The sequence below is a fragment of the Convolutriloba macropyga genome, chromosome 6, assembly GCF_964194025.1.
Source record: "Convolutriloba macropyga chromosome 6, txConMacr16.3, whole genome shotgun sequence".
NCBI classification, from domain to species: domain Eukaryota; kingdom Metazoa; phylum Xenacoelomorpha; order Acoela; family Convolutidae; genus Convolutriloba; species Convolutriloba macropyga.
The window spans coordinates 58,258,972-58,283,924 of NC_134473.1; the positions used below are offsets into that span (position 1 = coordinate 58,258,972).

At 33.2% G+C, this 24,953-nt stretch overlaps 1 protein-coding gene across 1 annotated transcript in view; it reads right to left on the minus strand.

Annotated features, from left to right (window-relative positions):
* LOC142341360 (uncharacterized) overlaps positions 1 to 21,368 on the minus strand; it is a 79,754-nt gene extending 58,386 nt beyond the window's left edge. The window contains exons 1-3 of the mRNA XM_075392288.1: positions 21,215 to 21,368; positions 17,138 to 17,295; positions 9,683 to 9,818 (exon numbers count right to left, since the gene is read on the minus strand). Of these exons, the coding sequence (XP_075248403.1) occupies positions 9,683 to 9,818; positions 17,138 to 17,295; positions 21,215 to 21,268 (348 nt within the window). The 5' untranslated portion in view covers positions 21,269 to 21,368. The remainder of the gene's footprint in view (positions 1 to 9,682; positions 9,819 to 17,137; positions 17,296 to 21,214) is intronic.
* Positions 21,369 to 24,953: the final 3,585 nt, after the last annotated feature.

A 24,953-nucleotide genomic window follows, 5' to 3' on the forward strand; every position in this document is an offset into this window, starting at 1 on the left:
GATTGATGAGATATGCCGATAATAAGAAAGCGAGCGAAGACGAACGGCAAAATCAAACAACAACAACAAACATTAATTACCTCAAAAATTTATGTCCGTTTTAAAAAACAAAACTTAATAACAAAGTCAAAATAGCGTCAGATAAAACTGAAAATGAACAAAATAACTTGTAATTCACCAAGAAAAAATGGCTATTCACTAGCTCATAACAATGCTTGGTAACAATTAGACAAAAAAGAACAGAAACTTTAAAGCTAGAAAATTCTCTGAATTTTTTTTAAAAAAAGACAATTAAATTCAATGTAATGAAAACCATTAGGAATCAACTAAATTATCCCATAGGTTTACAATTACCAATGCTTCTAAAGAAGAGAATTAAGACCTCTTGGTATTCAATTTTTTATGCAGTTACAAATAGAACAACAAATAGACAACAAAACAAAAATCAATTAAAATTTGCCAGAAAATGCTTTGGAAGCCGTAAAGTCAAAATATGTCCGATTGCACGTTAGTCGAACACCGATAATGTATTATGTGGCATTAATGAAAATAAGCACCAATTAGAGAAAAAAGAAAAAAATGCAAATTTATTTAAAACTTGTTTTTTTTTCGAAAAAATTTTTTTTCCAAAGACATAAAAGCCATTAATTACAAAATGAAAAATTAGAATAGAATCGTTTATTAATCCAAAGGAAGCCCTCGAGACCTGCAGTTATCCAGAACTAGTCTTACGTCTACAAAAACAACGTCAAATATGACAAAAATCAAAAATTAATTTACTTTTTTTTGTGAAAAACCCGTGTGGAAGCCAGTAAAGTCATAACGAATTCTCATAAAACATTAGATTTTGTGACAACAATCCTTTGTGACACCTTCCATTGAAATGTATTTTGTGACCTCTCATCAATGAAACTAGTTGACAAATAAACCAAAAAGAAAAAAGCAAGATTATGTAATACTTGTTTTTATCGAAAAAAATTTATTTCCAAAGACATGAAAGCCATAAATTACAAAAATAAAAAATTGAATAGGTTCGTTTATTCTTCCAAAAGATGCCTTCGAGATCTGAATTTATCCGGAACAAGTCTTACGTCTACAAAAAGAACGTCAAATATGACAAAAATCAGAAATTAATTTACTTTTTTTTTTCGTGAAAAACCCGTGTCGAAGCCAGTACAGTCATAACGAGTTCTCATAAAACATTAGATTTTGTGACACCAATCCTTTGTGACACCTTCAATTGAAATGTTTTTTGTGACCTCTCATTAATGAAACTAGGTAACAAATAAACAAAATAGAAAAAAAGCAAGATTATGTAATAATTGTTTTTATCGAAAAAAAATTATTTCCAAAGACATGAAAGCCATTAATTACAAAATGAAAAAATTGAATAGATTCGTTTATTCTTCCAAAGGATGTCCTCAAGAACTGAATTGTCCAGAACAAGTCTTACGTCTACAAAAATAACGTCAAATATGACAAAAATCAGAAATTAGTTTCCTTTTTTTTGTGAAAAACCCGTTTCGACGCCAGTAAAGTCACGAACTCTTTAAAAACATTAAAATTTGTGACACCAATGCTTTTTGACACCTTCTTTTGACAAAAAACAACGTCATCTTTAACCATTAATTAACGAGACCAGGTAACAAGCAGAAAATTAAAGGTACAAAATTGCGAAGTTGAAATGTTTTTTTTTCTCATTTTGGAAAACAATTGTTTTCAAAGTAATGAAAGCCATTATCTATCTTCTAATATCAGAACATCGGCTCATCTACTCTTCCAGGAAAAGCCAATCAAACCGGGTCATTGTACAGGAAATTAAATACGACTTAAAAGACAAAGTAAAAACAACAGTTGCAGACAAAATTAAAAAATTCAATTAAATCCTTGAGAAAGTACTGTCGAAGCGTTAAAAACCACAGTCTATATCATTAAGGATTTAAATATAATCAATTGTGCGTTATTTTGAACGCGAAAAATGTGATATATGAACTGACAATTACGTGATAATTTGACAAAAATAGAAAACATGAAAAATGGGCAAGTACCTAAAAATTAAAAAAAAAAAATTATGAAAACTAGTAGTATCAAAGCCAGAACACCATAACTTAAGGCGCAAAACCACAACCAAGACTAAATTTGAATTCAGCAGAAAGAAGGAGCACTCTTTGATTGCAGACACTAAGCTACAAGTTGACCAAATTAAGAGAAAGATGGAGTCAAATTTCAAACCAATTTTTATTTTAAAATCAAAATTTTTTAAAGTCAAAACGACCATAAGCTTTCAAGCAATCAACTAGATAAATTAATTGCGCGTTATTTAGGAAGCCAATAGGACCTATCACTAGTGAGCTTTGAATTGAAATGTTCTGTTATTTAATTAATAAAAAAAGATCGATTTTTAATAAAAAACCGACTGACGACAATCCGAATTATTTTTGGATTGTAACGGTCCAAGATTGGTACACAACTAGTCCTGCTAATGCTAATCGTCCAGTAGAAATGTTTAATTTTTGGACTGTGATTGATATAGATATTTTGTTAGTTAAAAAATCAAAAAGAAATGCTACGTTTTTGAAAATCAACGAATAAAGTTACCAAAAAACGGAAAAGTTTTATGTACAGAGCACTCTCAACGGAAGCTGAAGTGAAATTAGCCCCCTCTCCAGTCTACAAAGATTGTGTTAGTGGTGATTGGGTGTGCACTTCCTGCAAATTTAATCAGAGTGGACTAAAAAAAACTTATTTCGTGCTGTTTTTGATGAAAAAGTCTGAATTTTGTGAAATATTTAGTCGGAATATGTGACAAAGAAAGTCAATGAAAATAGCCGACAATATATTTTGTCTTTAAACGTAAAATCAACAACATTTTCTTGAAAAATTTTACTATATTTTGTCAAAATTGGCGAAATTTTAATCAAAAATTCCGAAAAAAGTTGAATGAAATCAACGGAATTCACTCTCTTTTCTCGAAATTTGAAACCTCTATATCTCCCTGTTAAAAACGAAAATCAAAAAATCTTTTTAATTCCATATTCTACGCTGGACAAGCTTTCTATTGATACCGGTCTCAACTCTCTACGATGAATATATCGATCGGCCAAAATTGACTGAACAAAAAAAACCCATTTGAGTATATAGTTCCTCCCCCCTCAAGAGGGGTCGGAACAATTAGAGGTAACCGAATACTTGAAGTCCAGAGGTGGAACGTGGTCAACTGGTAATGGCTACTGAAATTTTTGTTTCGAACAACTTAAATATTTAAACCATGCAAAAGATATCGGCCATGCAAATAAAGTTTTTCTATTAGTCCAACGTTTGACTTTTTAAACCTTTCAAACCCTTCCTGCTTAAACAACTGATTTACCAAATGAGCAAGAGATAGAAAACTTTCAAAAACAAAATGGCACCAAAAATGGCAACTAAACTAAAGAAATTGGCATGTACATTACTGAACAGATATGAAACATGTCCTTTGAGAGACACCAGATTGATTTGAAAAATGATTACCGAAAGGAAAAACTTTGGAATTAAGTTTTGAAAACAATTATTAGTGATTAAAACCCTTAAGTATCAACTGAAATCACCAAAAGGGTTAACTTATACTCCTTGATAAAAAATTGAAATTGATGATGCAACTAAAAATTGCGAGTTTTTAGAAACCTTCAAAAGCTCTTATCAACTGAAAGTGTTTAAATTTTTCTCTTGTGTTCCATTTCATAATTAATCAATCGTCTTTGTAGAAACTCTATGTTAAAAAGGCAAAAACATGAAAAATTGACCAGTATAGAGGACTCGTTACAACTTCTTTGAAAATAAATTGTCTCAGCTCCAGAAAATCGTTCAAGAAATAGAACCAACAAAAAACTTAATATGTGATTCAGCGAAAAAATGACAAAAGGTATCAAAAATGAGACAGATTCATTTGAATTCGAAATCAATAAACAATTCGAAATCAAGAAACAAGAGAAGAGGTCCAAAAATTCTGTTTTCGAAGTGTTTTATCTGAAAGTCATAAAAGAGCATTTAGCCATATCAAATACTGAGGTGGTTCATATTCATATCCGAAAGAAGCAACTGAAATTTTCCGTTTTCTAGAATAAATTTAACGACTGCCAAAAACAGCAAACAGGTAATAATTAAAAATTCCTATAAATTTTGAATGAGAACGGTGTCGCTGCCGCAAGAACCATAAGATATTCACAAAGAACAACAAAAAAGTTCTGTTGCACATTCTTTAGGCGTCACGAAGTTGACAATACTATGATATAAAAGCCGCATGTTTCAAACTTAACTGATTTTTTCATAAAACAAATATAAACAAAGTCATGCTTCATAGCATTGTTTGTATTTTTAAAGATACTAATTGACTTTTTTTTTCTGAGACAAAGTCACGAGACTGCAAAACGACAGGCAAAACACAAGAATTCAATTCAATTTGTTTTCAGAGAACACGTTTTCAAAATAAAAACAGTGAGCTCATGCTGAAAAACTAAAATGTTATGTATAATTTAGCTTAATTGTATGTGAATGGAACTTGCGTCAATTCAACCTGGTTTTGAATTCGTATAAATCACTACTAAACGTAATAAAACATCAATTTCAAATACGTTTTGAAGAAAAGATCACACAAAACAGTCCGAAAAATTTTTGATTATAAGAGTCATCGAAGGGAACAAAAGTAGCCCTCATATAGCTGCCGATCTAACTCAGCAATTTTTGTCCCAAAAAATTGCAAAACAATTGGTTCAGAAAATGAAACTAGTCCTCCAAGAGTTAAAAAAAGTTGCGCTAACAGCTTTAATGTCCATTTGAAATTCTGAAATATGAAAAATTTATCGAAATTTGAGCCAAATGAACTTGAATAAAACCATGCAGCAGCCCTCCTATATCTTATGAGGTGATACAAATGACGCTGCTGCGAACAGTTTTATCAAATTTTAGCAAAATTAGCGGAAATTTATTAAGTTTATAAAATTACGACAATTGTGAACAAAAACAACGAAAATTGGCCTACGATTCTCAAAAATTTTAAACCTCGATGTATCCCGGGAAAAAACAAATTCCAAAAAAGAAACTTTTCAAATTCTCAGTTCCACGCTGCGCCAGCTTTTCAATGATAGCACACACAACTCTCTACGATGAATATATCGAAAGGCGAAAGTTGACTGCGCAATATAGATTTTGAAGCTACCATCTTTCCAGTATAATTTAATATAATCACGATAAATTCGAATTATCCGTTGATATCATTTTTCGATTTTTTTAAATAAATTTGTACTCAGTTCCAACCCAATTTTAATGAAAAAATTACTGAGTGCGTTTAAACTTGTCAGTTACTCTGCAAAAATGATTGAGAGTTTTGCACAGACAAAGTGCATTTGGTAAAACTTGTAAAAATCAAAAATTGTGTCTTTGACCTTTTGAAAAAAAAAGCTTATTATCACTCAAAAAAAACAAAAAAGAAGCGTACAGTGAAAACTGAGAAAACCCAATTAAATTTCATTTTGAGGGACAGCAACAATTTTGGGGAGGTTATTGTCGACGGAGAACAAAGAAAAGCAAAAGAACAATGCAGATAATTGGGATTTGTGGTTAGTTCAAGTTATTTTTTTCAAATTGGGCTCAAAGTTGGCTATTACAATCAAAACAATACGTATTCTGTGGCATCGGGTACCTGTTGAAACTTGAATTCTGTTTAGAAAGAAATTTGGTACTCTGGCCCTCAATTTTTGACGGAACCTTTTTTCATAATCTAATCAATTCAGTGTATTAGAAGAAGCTATTTTAAATGGTGCATTTGATAAGCTTGACATAGCTTGACAGAAGTTCTACCTGTTCAATTTATACTTCGCTAGAGAAAAGAAGCTTTGTGGAACAATAAACCGTGAGAACGGGTGATAATAGATGCCCAAGCTTGAGAGCATAAGATGAGTTGATGTAATGGTTAGGCAAACTAGGCAAAGTAAGAATTGCTGGTTCGGACCCAAAATTGGTGCATTTTCTCAGTAGTTGCACCTGATTGCGCCTAGAACAGAGTGATACCAAAGATGAATCGTTTTTTTTTCAATCTAAACCGCGTGACTCAACGATTTTTTTCAATCTAAACCGAAACGTGGCTCAACGATGACAGCAACATCAAATGTTTATCGCTAATAGTTACCAGCTGCTTGATACAAGCAACCAGCAAATAGGAAAAGGAGGAGGAGTTGCAATATTTGTGAGGGAAGACGTGGTGAAAACGGTTCTGCAGAAATTTTTAAGAAGGAACTGTCAATTGCTAACAATCAAAATTGAACGCAAAAATTACGAAAACGATCTCGTTTTGACTGTTATATACCTCAAAACTAATACAAGTTTATCAGAATTGTCGAAAACTTTCCAGGAATATTTTGAAAAAATAATACTCAAGCCAAAACAGATGCAACTAATGTGTGGAGATTTAAAAATTGATCACTCAAAAACAAATGCAAAGTTTTTGACTTTAGAAAATGTTCTCGGAGGGTGTCATCTCAACAATATGTCTCCAACAGGATTCACCAGGGAGACCATTAATTTTCAAACAAGAATTGATATAGTATATTGCTCACAGGAAGTGAAAGTTGAAGTTCTAAAATCTACAATAACCGATCACTACACTGTTAAAACTGAACTAGACGAGGAAACGAAACCGGTTTAAGAATGCAACAGTACTACAGACATTGGGCTATTCTAGAAAACAATTCAGTGTTAGAAAAGCTAGTGTTCTAACTGAAACACAAGTAACAAGGTTTTCAAGATAATTTTTGTCTCCTGGAATGCGACTCATCATTTGAAAGATTTCAACAAACAATTATTGATGAAATATAACATTATGTGCTAGAGAAGAAATCAAAGGCTCTCAGACATAAGTCATGGATTGATAACTCAATTAAAAACCTGACAGCAAAAAAAACAAAAACTTTATCAAAGATACATGCAACAGAAAACAAATGATAATAAAAAGAGATTTAATAAAATTAGGAATTTTCTACAGAAAAGAGTGCTCGAAAAAAAGGAGACACTTTTATCAAACGTTTTTAGTAAGAAAGGCACAAGCGTACTACCAAAACTTTCTTCAATACTATCAAAAGCTTAGGAGGAGGCTCACAAAAAAACAACAAGCTACTTTAACGCAGGAAGAAACTGAAAATTTCAACAAATTTTTCACCACCATCGGAAAAACGTTAGCTGATAAACTGGTTACAGAAGGAAAAAACAACACAAAAACACAAGCGTCAATAGCATATTTCTACAGAAAATCAGCGGAAAAGAGCTATCCGTGGCAATCAGGATCCTGAAAAATAAATACCGCTCAGATTTTTATGGACTCAACAATTTTATACTCAAGAAAATACAGTTTGCTATTGTCCCGACTCTTACCTATTTGGTCAACAAATGTTTTGAAAACAGCGTTTTCCCGAACTGCTTAAAGAAAGCCGTAATTATTCCACTGTATAAAAAAGGAGATCCTAAAGTTGCTGAATTACAGACCAATCAGTTTGCTGCCAACAATAAGAAAACTGATTGAGAAATTGTTTAAGAAAGGAATGCTAAATTTTTTAGAAAAATTCAAACTTCTAAACAAAAATTAATTTGGGTTTAGGCCAAAAAAGTGCACTGTTGAAGCCTTGGTATCTTTTATTGAGAGCGTCAGGCAAGATTGGGAGGATGGTATTACAGAAACTAAAGCTGTGTTCATTGATCTCAAAAAAGCATTTGAGACAGTTAAACATATTATTCTTTTGGACAAACTAAACATTTTGGGATTGAGGGGTCGCATGCAAAGTTTTTTGAAATCTTATCTGAGCAAAAGGCTGCAAAGTGTAAATTCAGGAAATGTATGCTCCAATTTTGCGGAAGTCGATTATGGGGTACCACAAGGGTACCACTTGGACCACTTCTTTTTCTTGTGTATATAAGCGATATAGATGATAAGTGTAGTCAGAACTGTTTGACCTTATACGCTGACGATACTGTTGTTAAACGAAAAAGGGAATCAACAACTGAAGTTTTCAGCCAATCTTTGAACCTGGTTAGTGATTACCTCATAAAAAACAAACTGACTATGAACTACGAAAAAACTTGTTTTATGAGCTTGAAAGCCAGACGGAAAAAGTTAAAGCAACAAATAAAGATGAAAGAAATAAACCTAACACAGAGATCATCACTGAAATACTTAGGTATAGAATTGGATGACAATCTGAATTTCGGCGAACATATTAAAAATCCTTTGCTCAAAACTGAACAAACTCTCAGGACTTTTTCACGGGCTCAGATCGATTTTAACTGTTAAACAAATGCTATTAAGATACAAAGTTTATGTCCAATTCAGAATAAGGTTTTGAGGTTTCCCTCTATTTTCTCTTAACATGATACGCCACGCATTCACACCTTTCTCATAGTAATGGTACTGGTCATCGCTAGACTAGGAACTTTTGGACCTATTGATGACCTGTCGAGTAGATTTGCTATTTTGGTACATAATTTATACCATATGTGTTGCAAACAAGTGTACATCCTACTCGAGAACAATTTATTATAATTATGTATTCATAACATAAGATGTGATACTTTTTCAGGAAATCGTTTTGGTTACTGATATTGTTTCCTCTGGGAGATATGATTTAGTCACAAAGAGTTGCAGAAAAGAGCAATACATTGAAAGCAAACAGACTCTCTACACAAAACCTCGGAATTAAAATTTCCTGATGAAATACCGAAAAAAGGTAGCAAACAAAATTTAAAAAGTGTTGAAACAGCATCTTTGACAATTCAAGTTTTTACTATTGGATTGAAATATAATCTATTAAAACGGTTATATTTAACTATAGCAGAACACGCATTTTCTCATCTTGATTTGAAATGCCGTAGTAGCATTAGATAGTAATAATTGATTTTAACTGATATACTTTGTTCGAATAATTATGTAAAATTATATAAAATGCATTTTATCAAGAATTAATAACCAAACTTTTACCAATCGCACCAAGTAATTAAAATTGTTCTATAAGGAAATTTTGGCTTTTCATGGAGAACAACCCTCGTATTCACAGGTTAATGAAGCCATTGTGCGCAGTTTGAACATGTAAGCTTAAAACTTATTAAAATTACTTAAAACTAATTGTATTTTAAGTAATTACCTTAGAACCAATTCAAAAGTTTTAATTCTTCACGAGAGCCCTGATATAGGTAGTTGAAAAACTGCTAATTTTCGTCTTAATCCGCATTTAGTTTTTAGAGGTACTTTTCTGAAACTAATCAGCAATTAGGCTTTCGTTATTTCGGTCTAATGGTAATATCGTAGTTATTAGATCCTGCAACTGTCAACAACACTGACGCGTTGAAAAGTGTGACAAAATCTTGTAGCTGTTGTCCGCGCTTTAGCAGGAATGGTATAGCAGGAACAATCCAATGGCAGGAATCGTGAAGAATGAAACCGCTATTTCCAAACTTGATTTGAACCATTCAGCAACAAATTTGAACTGTCGCAAACGTTACACATTAATCTAATCTTAAAACTTGACCGTATATAATAGTGCCAAACTCATGTAATTTCAACCTCAAACAAATGCACTTTGGTACCTAATGCAGGTGACTAAAATGGTTTCCAAACAGGAAGGGATTGATCGATAATTACTCGAATTTAAATGACACAACTTACGTTAGTGTCTATTTTGCTTTGAGCTACGACCATTTCTGAGACAGTCATTTGCCACATTCCAATTCCTCCGCTCTTGAAGTTGGTTATCCCGAAATCACTCAAGTACGCGATGCGTTGCAGCAAAAAATTTGCATCCCTGAAACAGATTTACTCTGAAGAAATCTATCGTGTGATATTACATGATTTCGCGAGTAAAGTAAAATGGGATACACCGCTGAGAGACGATCCAAAAATCTTTGAGAAATCACGCGAGAAATTATGTAAAAATTCAGTTTTGTTTCAGTCACACAAAAATCTCAGACTATGACCGACAAATTCTCGTAAGTCTACACGATCTCTTATCTAACTAAATATTTTTCGTGTTTTTTTGCACGAAAAATGAAAGAAAACAACTCGAGTGTCCCCTAGTGATGAGCGGATACAAATCTTGCAAGAATCTTGCAAGATGATTCAAAACTTGCAGGAATCTTGCAAGATGATTCAAAGCTTGCAAGATTCTTGCAAGATTTTAAATTTTTTCATCACTAGGGTATATCTCGAGTAATGATTTTGCAATAAGTTCGTAGAAAGTTCAAAATGAACTGATATTAACGCTGAACGAACTCCTAGTAAATCAATTTTGGGCAATTCAAAATGGAATTTTGTTGTTATTTTCCCAAGTGTTGGCCAAAACTTGGGAAAAAAATTGCAAAAATTTTCCCAAATCAAAATCAAATTACAAAAATTGTGTCACATTATCGTGTTTTTTTAGTCAACTTCATAAGGTTCTTGTAAATCTCGCCAATACTGTTCCAAGCAATGAGCTAGCACTTCAAGAGGTCAAAAGACTTGATATTGTCAAATTATAAGCTGATATTCATCAATTTGACAACATTTTATCATTTTCAGATTGTGAAAAAAGTCAGGCATATTTTATTCGAGAGAAAATGGTAACAAGAGCACAGTTATCGTTCCTTTGTTAGCCACATATTTGCCCACAGGTCTCCGTGTGTTTCCAATATGATGCCGTTTTATATTTCAATTATTCAGAAAAGAATACTTTGTTCGCTTTTAGTTCTGTGTTTGATGGGTATCTTTCAGATAATTCAGTGTTATAGGAGTGATATCAACCTGTTTTGGTTCTTTTTGAAGGTTTTCAGACCAATTTCTGACATTTGACCGGTCATTTTGAATTTTTTTAGAAACAAGGAGGCTCATTAATGTGCGTTTGCACATGACGTTCCGACCCGAGCTTATCAACATTCTTTACTTAATTGTTAACCAAATGACGATATAACAAAACCAGATATTTGAGTTTAAAACAATCGTTACACATCCTAACCACTAATTGAATGACATAATGCCGTGCCTCATTACAGCGCCAACGAGATCTGCCGGAAAAGAGACTACGAAAAAAAAACAAACAACAAAATTAGCAAGCACAAAATTTCACGGCAAAAACTGAATATCAAAGTTTAAAAGCACCCAGGAACAACGTCAAAATGCAGTCAGATAAAACCTCAACTACACATATTTACTTTTTCCTAACTATACAGTAGATGGAAATTTCTTATTGAGACTAGGTAACAAGTCGACAAAGAGAACCAACAATGAGGCGAAATTCAAAAATTAATCAATAATTTTTAAACCAAGAAATTTCAAAAGTCTTGAAAAAATTTCGTTTTTAACTAAATAAACTTTGACAAATAACTAAAAAAGTATTATGAAACCAAAAGGACCTGTCTTTGGTTAGACTAAGCCATAGAAACGGACTAAAGATAAAGAAAAACTCAAAAAATTACAAACGATTTGCGAAAACACAAATTAATGATACCATTAAAATCATTAGCTATTATCTGAATATTATGTACTTTTAGTTCAATTGTTATTTCTACTATTTCAGCTAAAGGATTTATACTGAGACATTAACTAAGTTTACCTTGCCCACAATTGAAAAACATTGGGATCTGTTATTACGCGATTCTGTTGAATTAAGAGAAAAAGAAACACAAAACTGACCACTCAAAAAACGTTTATAAGACGCATATTGCCAACAAAAAAACGTTAGTGACAAATCATATAAGTAGATATGTTATTTGTTGAACACAGACGGGACCTCTCAATGATGAAAACAAGTTACAAGTTGACAAAAAGAACAACAAAAACTGAAAAGTTTGAATAAAAATTGAAAATGTATATCATAAACTTTAAGACTATTCGCTATAAATTGAATGCTTTGGTTAACTTCATTCATTAAATATTCAATTAGAAGCTTATGCGACCGGTCAGCAATTTACGGCTGAAAAACCAGGAAAAAACAACAAATTCAATAATAAAATTAATCGAGAAAAGTGTCGAAGGCATTAAAAATTGAACTCTTCAATAAAAACCATTAAATTGTCAAATTTTTTTAAGCAAGGGGGTTCTTCTTTTTTATATATCTTCAAAAAATTACCAAATATGAACAAATACATTAGAACCACGAATTTTTCAGATAACTCGCAGTTATCAACTCCATAAAATTCAATAGCTTTCAACGGAGGCCAGTAAAAACGCTAAGTTGATGAGACGACAAGGTTTTCTGCCATTCATATTTTATAAAGAAACCATTACAAAACGTCATTGACTATGAAAACAACAACAAATACAGGCAAAAACAAAAAAAATCAGTAGAAAAGTGCCTGACGAAAGTGTCGAGGCTTTAAATCATAAGCTCTACTCTCAAAACTTTATCTAGGATCCATTGAACGTCTTCCCTAAAACAATGGGAGCTATCAGTAATAGTATAATATGATAAGATATCAAAAACAAGAACAAAGTATCCAAAAATTTAAAAAAAAAAATTGAAAACCCGTGGCATTGAAGTCTAAAAACTATGAGGTAGAAGATAAAACCGGAAACCAGATTCTTTTTGTATGCAGTAGAAAAAATGGGGTCCTCTCACTACTGAGGCTGACTAACAGTTCACCAAAAAAGTTTAAGATTGGTTAATATTCAAAAAAAATTTCGAAAAAAACTCCTTGAGGACTTAACAGCCATTCAATTGAATAGCTTTCAACGGAAGTCAATAAATACACTCCGATATGCCCCGATGGGTGGAAAATGATATTTTTCTTGTATAGTTAACCAATAAAGCATCACAATAAGTCTCATGACTATGAAAACAACAACAAAAACAGGCAAAAACCAAAAAATCAGAAGAAAAGTGCCTGAAGAAAGTGTCGAGGCGGTTTATATCAAAAGCTCTACGCTCATATTTATCTATGATCCGTTGAACGTCTTTATTAAACCAATGGGAATTACCTTTATTAGGATAAAGTGATAAGATTTCAAAAGGAATCAAAAATAAGAAAAAACATCCAAAAGTTAAAAAATTATGAAAACCCGTGGCATTGAAGTCTTAAATCTATTTGGTTGGAGAAAAATTGGGAAACCAGATTAATTTTGTATGCAGTAGAAAAGAAGGGGGAAATCTCAATACTGAGACTGACTAACAGTTCACGAAAAAGTTTAAGATTGGTTAATAATTTAAAAAAATTATTTTTAAGGTCTTAACAGCCATAAACTCAGTAGCTTTCAACGGAAGACAATAAATACACCTCGATATGACCCGATGGGAGAAAAAGGAAATTTGTCATGCATAGTTAATCAATAAAGCATCACAATAAGTCTTATAACTATGAAAATAACAACAAAAACAGTCAAAAACCCAAATCGGTAGGAAAATGGGAGAAGAAAGTGTCGTAGCCATTTAAAACATAAGAACCTCTTTTCTAACTTCATTTATTGAACGTATTTTTTAAGCCAATAAGAGCTATCAATATTTGGATAATGAGATAAGAGTTCAAAAGTAACCAATAATACGAAAATATCCAAAAATTTAAAAAAGAATTTATTTTAAATCGGGTAAATGAAGTCATAGAATCAATAGTTAGAAGATAAAACACCTAACCAGATTCTTTTGGGTGCAGTAAAAAAGAAGCGGGTCCTGTTACTGTTGAGACTGACTAACGGTTCACGAAAATATGTTTAAGAATGGTTAATGTTCAGAAAAATTTTTTGAACAATTATTTTCAAAGTCCTAGCAGCCATTAATATCACTAGCTTTCAACGGAAGCCAATAAATACAATTAATTACAATCCAATGTGAGGACAATGACGTTTTCCATTCAAAGGTATTCAATTAGACATCACAATAAGTCTTATGACTATGAAAACAACAACAAAACAGGCAAAAACCAAAAATTCAGTAGAAAATGCGAGAAGAAAGTGTCGAAGCCATTTAAACCATAAATTTTTCTCTGAAAACATAATCAGTGATCCTCTGAACGTATTTTCTAAGCCAATGGGAGCTGTCAATGTTTTGATAATGTGATATAATTTCAAAAGTAACCAATAATACGAAAATAACCTCAAAAAATAATAGAAATTGGGATCTTGTGTCATTGAAGTCATATATCCAATAGTTAGTAGATAAAACCGCTAACCAGATAAAAATTGTTTGTAGTAGGAAAGAAGAGGGTACTGTTTTTACTGAGACTGACTTACAGTTCACGAAAACAAATTTATAATTGGTTAATGTTCAAAAAAATTTTCGAAAAATTATTCTTAAAGTATTATATACCTTTAGTCAAGGATTTCATGCCATAGGACTCCAAAAAATTAGTAAATCCTCAAATAAAGAAAAGTAAGTATTCATTTAAATTTACAAAAACTCAGTGTCGAAGCCAAAAAAAACATGAGCAATTCTTTGAAAACGAATTTTTTTGTTCCTTGGGCTTCTTTTGAATGTAGATGAGGTTTGTCGTTAACGGAATTTTTATCTGATAAGTGACTGGTCTCTAGGTGACTTACATAAAAACAAAAAAAACTGGAAAGTTTTCTGAAAAAAAAGGAGCTTTCAAACAGAAATCGATTTCTTTATAGTGAACTTCCCTATGAGACCAAAACTAGTCTTTTCATCGCCTTCAGTCTATTAGGAGCACTCAACTGGTTCATTTTGAGGCATGAAGTGTAAATTTGAAATACTATATTTATAGAAAATATCCTAATTTGAAGAAAAATTACACTTAAAGTGAACAAAATCATGCCAAATATCCCGTAACGACACAAAACTTCAATCCTCGAAAACTCCTCGAAAAAAAAACAAAATTCATAAAAATCTTTTTAAATTTGAATTCTACGCTGGAACAGCTTTTTATTGATACCATTCACATTTCTCTACGATGAATATATCGACCGGCCAAAATTGACTGAACAAAAATAACCCATTTGAGTATATAGTTCCTCCCGCCACAAGTGTGTCGGAACAAGAATTCTGACGTTTTCCCTCAATTTTAAAATCTTTTTAGTCTAATTAATGAAAGTTTTTCCGGCTGTTTTTGTCTTTTTTACGACCAAATACTGATGGTTTTTATAATTTTCTGCCTATTTTTCTATCAATTTTTTACTATATTTGGTTACTTTTGGTGAATTTGGACCGAATTCTATCAATTTCCTAGTTACTTTTGACGTGTTCAGGACCAATTTCTGACACATTACCGGCTATTTTGAGTGATTATCTCTTCAATTTCTGACAAGTTCTTAACTTTTTCCAACCCGTTGATGAGAACTCATTGGCAAGTTCTTGGTAGTTTTTTTTTTACTGTTTTCCGAGGTTTTCTCGGCTATTTAGACTAAATTCTGGTAATTTGTTGCCGTCTAGTAGTGACTTTTTTCCAACGAGTTTCTTGCTTTTCCGACGGATAATTGCCTAATTTTAACCAGTGTCTAATCAATGTTCGACAGTTTTTGGAATATTTTTGACAATTTTTAACAAATTGCTAATAATTTTTCTGCTAATATTCGATATTTCTGGCAATTTCTCTGCTAAATTTTCCGTTTTCTGGATCTTTTTTTCGAAGATTTGTTGGTTATATTTTATGAAGTTTTCAGGGAGCTATTTTTCACAAATTTTCGGCATATCTTTGCGTATTCCGGACCTGTTCCTGATGACCTTCCGGCTATATTTTAAGTTTCTTAAAAAATTTTCTGACAATATGTTGGCTAATACTCCCGTTTTACCAACCTATGTTGGACCATTCAAGAATTAAAGTAAGAATTTCAGAATACAGGCACACGTTTGTTTAGAAAAAGTAAAATTTTGAAAACATGGCATTATCAAAGATCTGAGTAACAAATGAAAGTTATGACTAGCCCCGTACTGAAATTGATTGCGCACCCGAATCCAGATTCAAGAAAAGTGCAGATAACTCTGAAAATTAGACGTATATTTTCCAGGATTTTTAGGATTTGTGAACAATGTTTTTCATCGGTTTTTAGCAACATCCTAGCAGATTTACTGGAAAATTCTCTGACCTTGGATGTCGAAATTGCTCAATACCAAATGGATGAAAATTGTTAGGATATAATTTTTAACAACACGGCAATCAAATGTGAGCCGTGAAATAAAACCTCCAATGAACACAATAAAAATCTAAGCTTTAGTTTAATTCCTATTAAGTTGATTCATGCGGGAACAATCTCTGATTTGCGGTGCTGATAAGACGTTCAAATTTAGATCTCACAAGACCAAGCAACTTTAATTTTATAGTACTTTTCATAAGAAGTGCAAAAGGTAGAACAACAGTGAAGCATTAAAGGTTAACATTTTAACAGTGGGAAAATTATTTGAAGTGCGTTGAGCAAAAACTTCAAGTGATAATTTTTGGAGTCCTGGGGACAATTGAAATTCTTCCTTTAAATGCAAACTGTAACTGCTGAATTTTCTTTGCTATGTAGAATTGCAGGTTAGTGATGTCGAATTGAACAATACAAAGCTCCTATTGAGGGTCTGGTGGATGGAACTAATTGTCTATGATATTTTTTTTAAGATGAGTTGCATTTTTTTCTTTTATGGTTATTTTTATTAGCAGTGTTTACGAGGCAACTTTTCCTGCAACCCAAAGTTCAGACAAGGTTAATTTTCAACGTAGAAAAAGCACGATGCCAATAATTTTTACACTAAAAACGACAGTACTGATTATTTTTTATCTTGAAAACAGCGCTACCTAATCTCTTTCACGTTTAAAAGACAAACTTACCGATAATTTTTTTCGCTGGAAAACGATGATACGGATGATTTGTTATGTTGAAAAACCACGACACCGAATCTGCTTTTACGTTTATAAAACTGACGGCCCCGAATTTCTCTCTTACGTATAAAAACAATGATACCGAATCTTTTTTATGACTAAAAAAATGACGATACAAAATCTCTCTTACATTTAAAAAGCAACCATACCGAATCTTTTCAACGTGAAATGCCGAATAAAACGGCAATAACCACGATATCTTATGTTTAGAAACCGACGATTTATTGACTATAGGGCTTTGTTCCCTAGATAAGTCAGAACGAAATTCATATAATTCCTCGGCGGCAAAGATTTATGTCCTAACAGATATAGTCAGAGTGTCCTAAGTGTTCGATTCACTCACTTAAATTGGAAGTACAAGTTCTGGTAGAAACTGGCGTTGAGCATGTTCTCTATCTTAAAGACAGAAGCTCTTCCCACTTCACATCCGGTAGCATTAATCTGCTTTGTAGCGTCCACTTGTGCGTTTGTCCTCACAGCCATTATGCCCAAAATCATCACCTGCGAAAGTGAACACATCGTGAAAGTAAAGGTCACGATCGAAATAAGTAACCATTTTTCAATATTGAATAATAACAAACCTGAAATATTTATTTCTGACTGTGAGAAATTGGGATCTTTTTCGTTTTGCCCCCCCCCCCCCCCCCCCCCCCCCCAGGGTGCATTATAATCGCAACACCCAAGAACACGGGTAAATTTATTAGATAATGATTTACTATGCAATAGCACGTGGCCATTCTCTAATTGGGGGATTGGGATCTGAAAATCTTATGTTTCCCCTTAGAGTATTCATTCGAAAGATTCAGTTAACTGTCATTAAGAAGAATTATCTGTCGTGTAGTACTGTAGCCGTGAAACTTTAAAGATTTTTCTATAGCATATACACACATCAATATTTAATCCACATCGTCACAAATGAATGGAAAGAAATGTTTTTGATCTGGAACTCGCGAAATCTTGGTTGAAGCTCCTCCGGCTTACGAGTATGAAATTGGCTCTACTTCAGCTGGCTAATTATCTAACTTTCATAGAAATCCCCCCCCCCTTTTCATGAAATCGAGGGCTCGTTTAGGGTCCGTGTCGGTGTGAGATCTCATAGGTGTCATATTGAATCTTGTGGGATAAAATATCTCATTATTGCTGCACTGTGTTTTGTAAATGGGCTACTCTCGTAATTTTTTTCCCTCAAACCCCAACAATTTTCAGAGTAAGGTTTTTTTCCGTTAACGTTGCACCAGGAAATGTAGAAAACTTTGTTTTTATACATCTAAATGGCTTTAGTTCTTCTTTAAGCGAAGCATATCATAGCACATACAATTTTAGGCCAAAGACGTACTATTGCCATCCATTTTTATGAAGTAAAAGAAATTGAAAAATGGAAAAATGTTTCAAATTGCTTGTCGATTTAAAAGTTTTTCAAAGGAGGTTTCTTAAACGTACTACGCGAAAGTTAGAAAGTACAAATAGATTATCATAATCTGAAATCGTTTTTTGCTCTCGTTTCTCTCGTTGCTCTCGATATCTGAAATTAAATACTGATATATATAAATATAACTTGAGTTAATTTTCCATTAGCTTAGAGTTTTTTTCACATTTCTGAAAAGTACATTGCTTTTTCATGAGCAAGTGTACTAGAAATTTCATATTAGTTAAGTTTAAAAGTTTTCATTACACGGAGAACAGATTCAAGAAATTTTTGCATCACCGTAACCTCAAAACCCCTGAGCGAAACAGTACAGTTTTAACTCTTTGCGCTACATAAGCGTGCTTTAGCAAGATTTTTGTTAACTTCTTTTTATTGTAAATATTCTGTTATATGGATTTTTAAAATGTAGACAGTACAGATGTTAAATAATACAGCTGCTAGTGGTTTGTCAATTATATTCCCAATTTAATGTTATTCTTCTAATTTTTTAAAAGAGACGTTTTTATTTGCGTTCTGTCCAAAATTTTAACGGTTTTGAAAAATAGGCTGATCATTAAAAACATTTCATTCAGATTTTTCCCTTCGCAAAGTAGGAAGCGTTATGATCATATTTTTGCCAGTGCCAGAATATTACGTAATTCATTGGTCATAGTGCTGTACATTATTTAATGCACTATTGACTACGCCATGGCAGTTGCTGCTATTATAAGGCGAACTAAATAAAGGATTATGAAGCAGTTATTGCACAATTCAAGTAATTTCTATAATGCGAGAAGCTGAAGAAAAAAACGAAAGTTAGACGTCTCCGAGAATGACCTAGGAATTGATTCGGGGCTAGTCGTAAATCTTCTGATAAACATTTCTGTTGGGATATATATACCTAATAACTATACGAGCTTGGGGGTTTGGGGTTGCAAGCTTCAGACAATCAGAAACAGTTGAAAACAAACGCGACTTAAGCCGCTCTCTCCTTGGCTAAGCGGGAACATCTTTAAGCAGCAACCTACGTCTCTTTTTCCATCAACAGCAAACCACTAGCTTCAGCTTTATCCAGCAGTTAAATCGATAATTGTTATAACTAAAACCCACCGTATTTTAATTAAGGTATACTCTCATTGACAGTGCTCTAGTCTTTTATATTCCAAATAACATGGCGGTTTGCAGGGCTATAGTGAGTCAGATTGAGATTTATACTGAACAGTAATTAAGTTAGTTTATCAATAATTTTCCAGTATTAGCAGTGGTGATTATATCAAACACTCAAAAGCGGTGTAAATGCATAAGGTAAGTCCCATTTAAAATGCTCTCCCCAATGAATTAAAAAAGCAAAAAAGAGAAAACACATAGTAATCTGGGTTACTTTAATTGCACCTTGAATTATTCAACTCGATCACGTTAACCATGCCTGGGTCGAGGTTTCCAGGTAAAATTTTGTAGTAAATGCGGTGAATGCGGTAAATTTTTGTCCCCGGGTCGAAGTTTGGTGTTGAATTTTAGTAAGAAATGTGGTGAAAGGCGAAAAAAAAATTATTTTCAGCGCTTATTTCTTACATCTTATCGCAGTGAATGCGGTAAACCGCACTGAATTATTTATTTTCACCGCATTCTCAGAATTCTTTCAAAACAGAATCGGCCCCACACGGGTTCGAACCTCTGACCTCCTGCATACCTTCCACTGCTTGGAAAGCCAATGCGATGATCTTTTGTAAGAAAACCGGTGAATTTCGCGGCAAATTTTTGTAAGAAATGCGGTGAAATGCGGCATATTATTTTTTTCACCGCATTCACCGCAATCACTGCATTTCTTACAAAAATTCTCCGCATTTACCACATTTCTTACAAAAATTAAAAAATTCACCGCGAAATTCACCGGTTTTCTTACAAAAATTGATCGCATTGACATTTGTGATAAACTAATGTAAGAAATGCGGTGAAAGCGATGAAAAAAAAATTCGCCTCAATTCACCGCATTTCTTACAAAATTTCACAGCGAAATTCACCGCATTTCTTACATTTCTACATTTACCGCATTGGCTTTCCAATTTTTAATGAATCTAATTTATATTCACCCAAAAACCTCGACCCGCAAAGAAATTCGGTGATTGTGGTGAACGTGGCGAAAAAAAAATTTCACCGCATTTCACCACATTTCTTACAAAATTTCACCGCAAAATTGACCCCACTTCTTACAAAAAATTCCCCGCATCTAATTTTGTGGCAAATTAATGTAAGAAATGCGGTGAAAAAAATAATTCACTGCATTGCACCGCTTTTCTTACAAAAATTCTTTGAGAAATTCACCTCTTTTTTACAAAAAGTCACCGCATCTGCTTTCCAACGATTACTGAAACTGAATTAAATTCACAAGTATTATCATAGAGTCAGAATACAGGTGGAGCAGTGAATTAGGAAGTTGAAGGCATGCAGGAGTTAAGAGGTTCAAACCCGTTTAAGGAAGACTCCCTTTTGAAAAAATACTGAGAACGTGGTGAAATTAAATAAATCACCGCGACTCTAAAATTTAATTTTTTTCCACCATATTTCACCGCATTTCGTACAAAATTTCACCGCCAAACCTCGACCCGGGTGTTAACTCGACCATCGTGGTGATTTTAATTTGTTGGACGGAGCATTCTAATTAGTTTTTGGATTACTACTGAAAGCCCAACCCGGGGTTGAACAGCAATTAGAAAATTGTCTATGAAATAAAACTGAGTCACTGGTTAAAATTTTGGGCTTCAATTAAATTACGATGAACCATTGACGCATCAATTGTTCATCTTAATTTCATTGAAGCCTAAGTGTTAACCGATGAATCAATTTCATGGACAAAATTCTGTTCGCTGTTCACGTTCGCTTTATTTCACATTAAAACTCGAAGCGAGGTTTCATCGCCATTTGTTTGTTCATGGGTTTTTCCTTCATTATATTTGGAAAAATTTTGAAACGCCTTATCAAATAATTTTTAGAAAAGTTGAGAAGGAAAAGCCTCACCCATACTGCGAAGTGATGAATTTGAGCGGAGTACGCAGACATTTTGATTCTCATAACTTGAGCTACGCTTAACTCGAGATTTAGAAAATTATAATGAACGCCGATTCCGGAGATTATTCATACTAAACAATTCACGAGTCGTTACTTTTAATATATTTACATCTGTTATTATAATCATTAAATAATCGGAAGAGTTTATCTCCTACATGTGACTTCAATTTCAACGTCTAAGCGTAATTGTTGAGAGTAATTTGATCACGATTATTTTGAACAAAAGCTTTCAAAGTTTGTTTTATGAAATGTCAAGAAGTATAAAACGTAGCAGAAGAACACAGATACTTAAACAATTGTAAACAAAACTGTTCATTTTCTTTTCGAGAACATAGTTGCCATAAAAATTGCTATTGTTAAAACGTACGCCCCTTTTTGTCAGCTAAAAATGGCTATTAAACTACAAATAACTCAAAATTATTAAGCTAAAGCTTCTATTACGTTTTGTGAAGTTTCATCTCTATAATAATATTTTATAGAATTATACAATGAGCTCAATATTTTAGCCTCCGCTATTTGTTATGAAGATTTCTTATGATGAAAAAAGACATTAGCAATACGCCGCAAACCCGGGTCGAGGTTTGGCGGTGAATTTTCGTAAGAAGTGCGGTGAAATGCGGTGAAAAAAAAGTAAATTTCATCGCGTATTTCCTGCATCTTTTTGCATTGAATGCGGTGAATCGCCGTCAATTATTTATTTTTACCGCGTTCTCAGTATTCTTACAAAAAAGAAGCGTCCCTCCAAGGGTTCGCACCTCAGGCCTCCGGCATGCCTTCAACTGCGTATTCCACTGCGCCAACTTTTACTTACTTCTGTGATATTTGTTTTGAATTTAAATCAGATTGAGTAAACGTTGGAAAGCAAATGCTTTGAATTTTTGTAAGAAATAATATGAATTTCGCGGTGAATTTTGTAAGATATGCGGTGAAATGCGGTGAAAATATGTAATTTTTGCCGCGTATTTCTTACAACTTATTGCGGTGAATGCGGTGAATCTTGTTGAAATACATTTTTTCACCGCGTTCTCAGTATTCTTACAAAAAAGAATAGTCCCTACAAGGGTTTGAACCTCAGGCCTCCGGCATGCCTTCAACTGTGTATTCCACTGCGCCAACTTTCGGTTACTTCTTGGATATTTGTTGTGAATTGAAATCAGATTGAGTAAACGTTGGAAAGCAAAGGCGGGGAATTTTTTGAAGAATTGCGGTGAATTTCACGATGAATTTCTGCGAGAAATGCGGTGAAATATGAAGAAATTTTTTTGCACCTCATTCACCGCTTTCAACGCATTTCTTACATTATTTTGCCGCAAATTCGATGCCTTGACTTTTGTAAGAAATGCGGTGAATTTTCCAGCGAGGTTTTGTAAGAAATGCGGTGAGTTTTCCAGCGAGTTTTTGTAAGAAATGCGGTGAAATAATTTTTTCACCGCATTCACAGAAATCACCACATTTCTTACAAAAATTTACCCAAAAACCTCGACCCTGGAATTTAGTTTTTGCTGGCGTAGACTTACTCGTGTATGTTTGTTTTCCACGACAACTGATAAGAACGTGCAAATGGACAAAAAATTAAGAACTAATTTGAAAGTTAGTTGAAAAAGAGGCCATCGCCGATCAACGGTAGAAAAGCAAATATTGTATTAGATGGCACTGGAGTAATTTTGGTTTCCAAATTGGATATCTGAAATCATTCAATAAATTATTGAGAAATCTTTACCTTTTGCGGAGTGTAGATACAAGGAAACCCACATAGCATTTTTGTTCTGACCCACTTTTTGTGGGGAGAGGAACTATACACTCATATGAGTTTTTTGTTCTATCACATTTAGCAGATCGATATAATAAATGCAGAGAGTTGTGAGTGGTATCATTAGAAAGCCCTTCCTGCGTATAATATGGAATTAAAAGGATTTTTTGATTTTTGCATCCTTACAGAGAGTTATTGAGGTTAGCATTTTGTGATTAGTAGACAATATTACGTTGTTTTTATTCAAATTTTCCGAATTTCTGAGCAAATAGTCGTCAATTCTGCTAAAAAAATCTTAAAATGTTTAACGGTAAGGTTATTGATTTTATTTTCAAATATAGAGTAGGGTTGTTTAATTGTTGAATCCGAGTTTTTTGGTTAAAATTTATGCTAAGCTTTTCAAAATTTAGGACTTTTTCATCAAAATGTGACCAAATATGCCATTTTAGCCCTCTTTCTTTAAATTTGCTGGGTGTAGACACCTTTATACTGAAATCATATGCTTCGTAAGCTCAAAAAGAGAGCTAGTTGTACTCACGACGGCCTCAAGATTCTTCTATAACTTTGAGAGTTTTTTTTAACTTTTTCGTTTAAAATTTAATGTATTTTGCGAACATTTGAACAACTAAGTGTTTTCTTAGACGCGCAGTAATATCATGGTTGACGTTGATCTAACCACTGATCGTTACAATCAAAACTTCTATTGGAGGCGGCTTTTTGTCAAAATCTTTCCGCCTTTATTTATTTTTAAGGTTAATTACTGTTGATCCATTCAAATCAGGGCTCAATTAATTACAGATGATACTAACAAAAAATGAGGTCCAACGACCACATATTATGGTTCAGAGTTAATCTTATGCTTTTTTTGGCTCCGAAGAATTGATAAAATTTTTTTGAACTTCTGATTTTTTTTTGTTTGTTATACTTTTTGTAGTCCAATGACTTAATCTCTCCATTCAAAGATCAAATTGACTTGATTTTTCAGAGGTATAGTAGTGAGCATTTCTTTTAGTTGTTATCGAATTTCTCTTATGTCTACAAAAAGTATGTCTGAAAACGTCCCTCCAAGTATGTCTGAAAACGTCCCTTATGTCTGAAAACGTCCCTCCAAGCGCTATCGCTGTTGCAGACGGTATTCCTCCATTCGTTCTCAAGAACTGCGCTGTTACATTAGCTCCTCTAGTTCATTTAGTGTTCACTAACATCCTATTTCTCCACAAGTGGTCAACACTTTGGAAGTGCTCCTTCATAACCCCAATCCGCAAGAAGGAGTCAAAAAACGGAGTTGAGAATTATAGACCCATTTCCATATTACCTCGATTATCATTAATATTGGAGAAAATTCTATTTGACTTACTTTACTCGAAATTCCACTATAAATTGAGCAGTAGGCAGCACGGCTTCAAAAAGGGACACTCAACAATTACTCAACTGTTCATTTTTCTTGACGAAATTTATGCAAACTATGACAAGAACGTCGAACTCGTTATCATTTACTTGGATTTTGCGAAAGATTTTGACAATGTAGATGATGCAATCTTGCTTAAAAAGCTATAGTTGTACGGTCTTGACAATGATTTCTTGCAGCTTATGTTCTCTTACTTAACCGGAAGAAAACAGCGTGTTAACATCATCGGAATATTGTCAGATGAAGTTACGATTACCAGTGGCGTTCCTCAAGGTAGTATTCTTGAGTCTTTTACTACTATTACTACTACTACTACCACGACTACTACTACTACTACTACTACTACTACTACTACTACTACTACTACTACTACTACTACTACTACTACTACTACTACTACTACAACTACTACTACTACTACTACTACTACTACTACTACCACCACTACTACTACTACTACTACTACTACTACTACTACTACTACTACTACTACTACTAATACTACTACTACTACTACTACTACTACTACT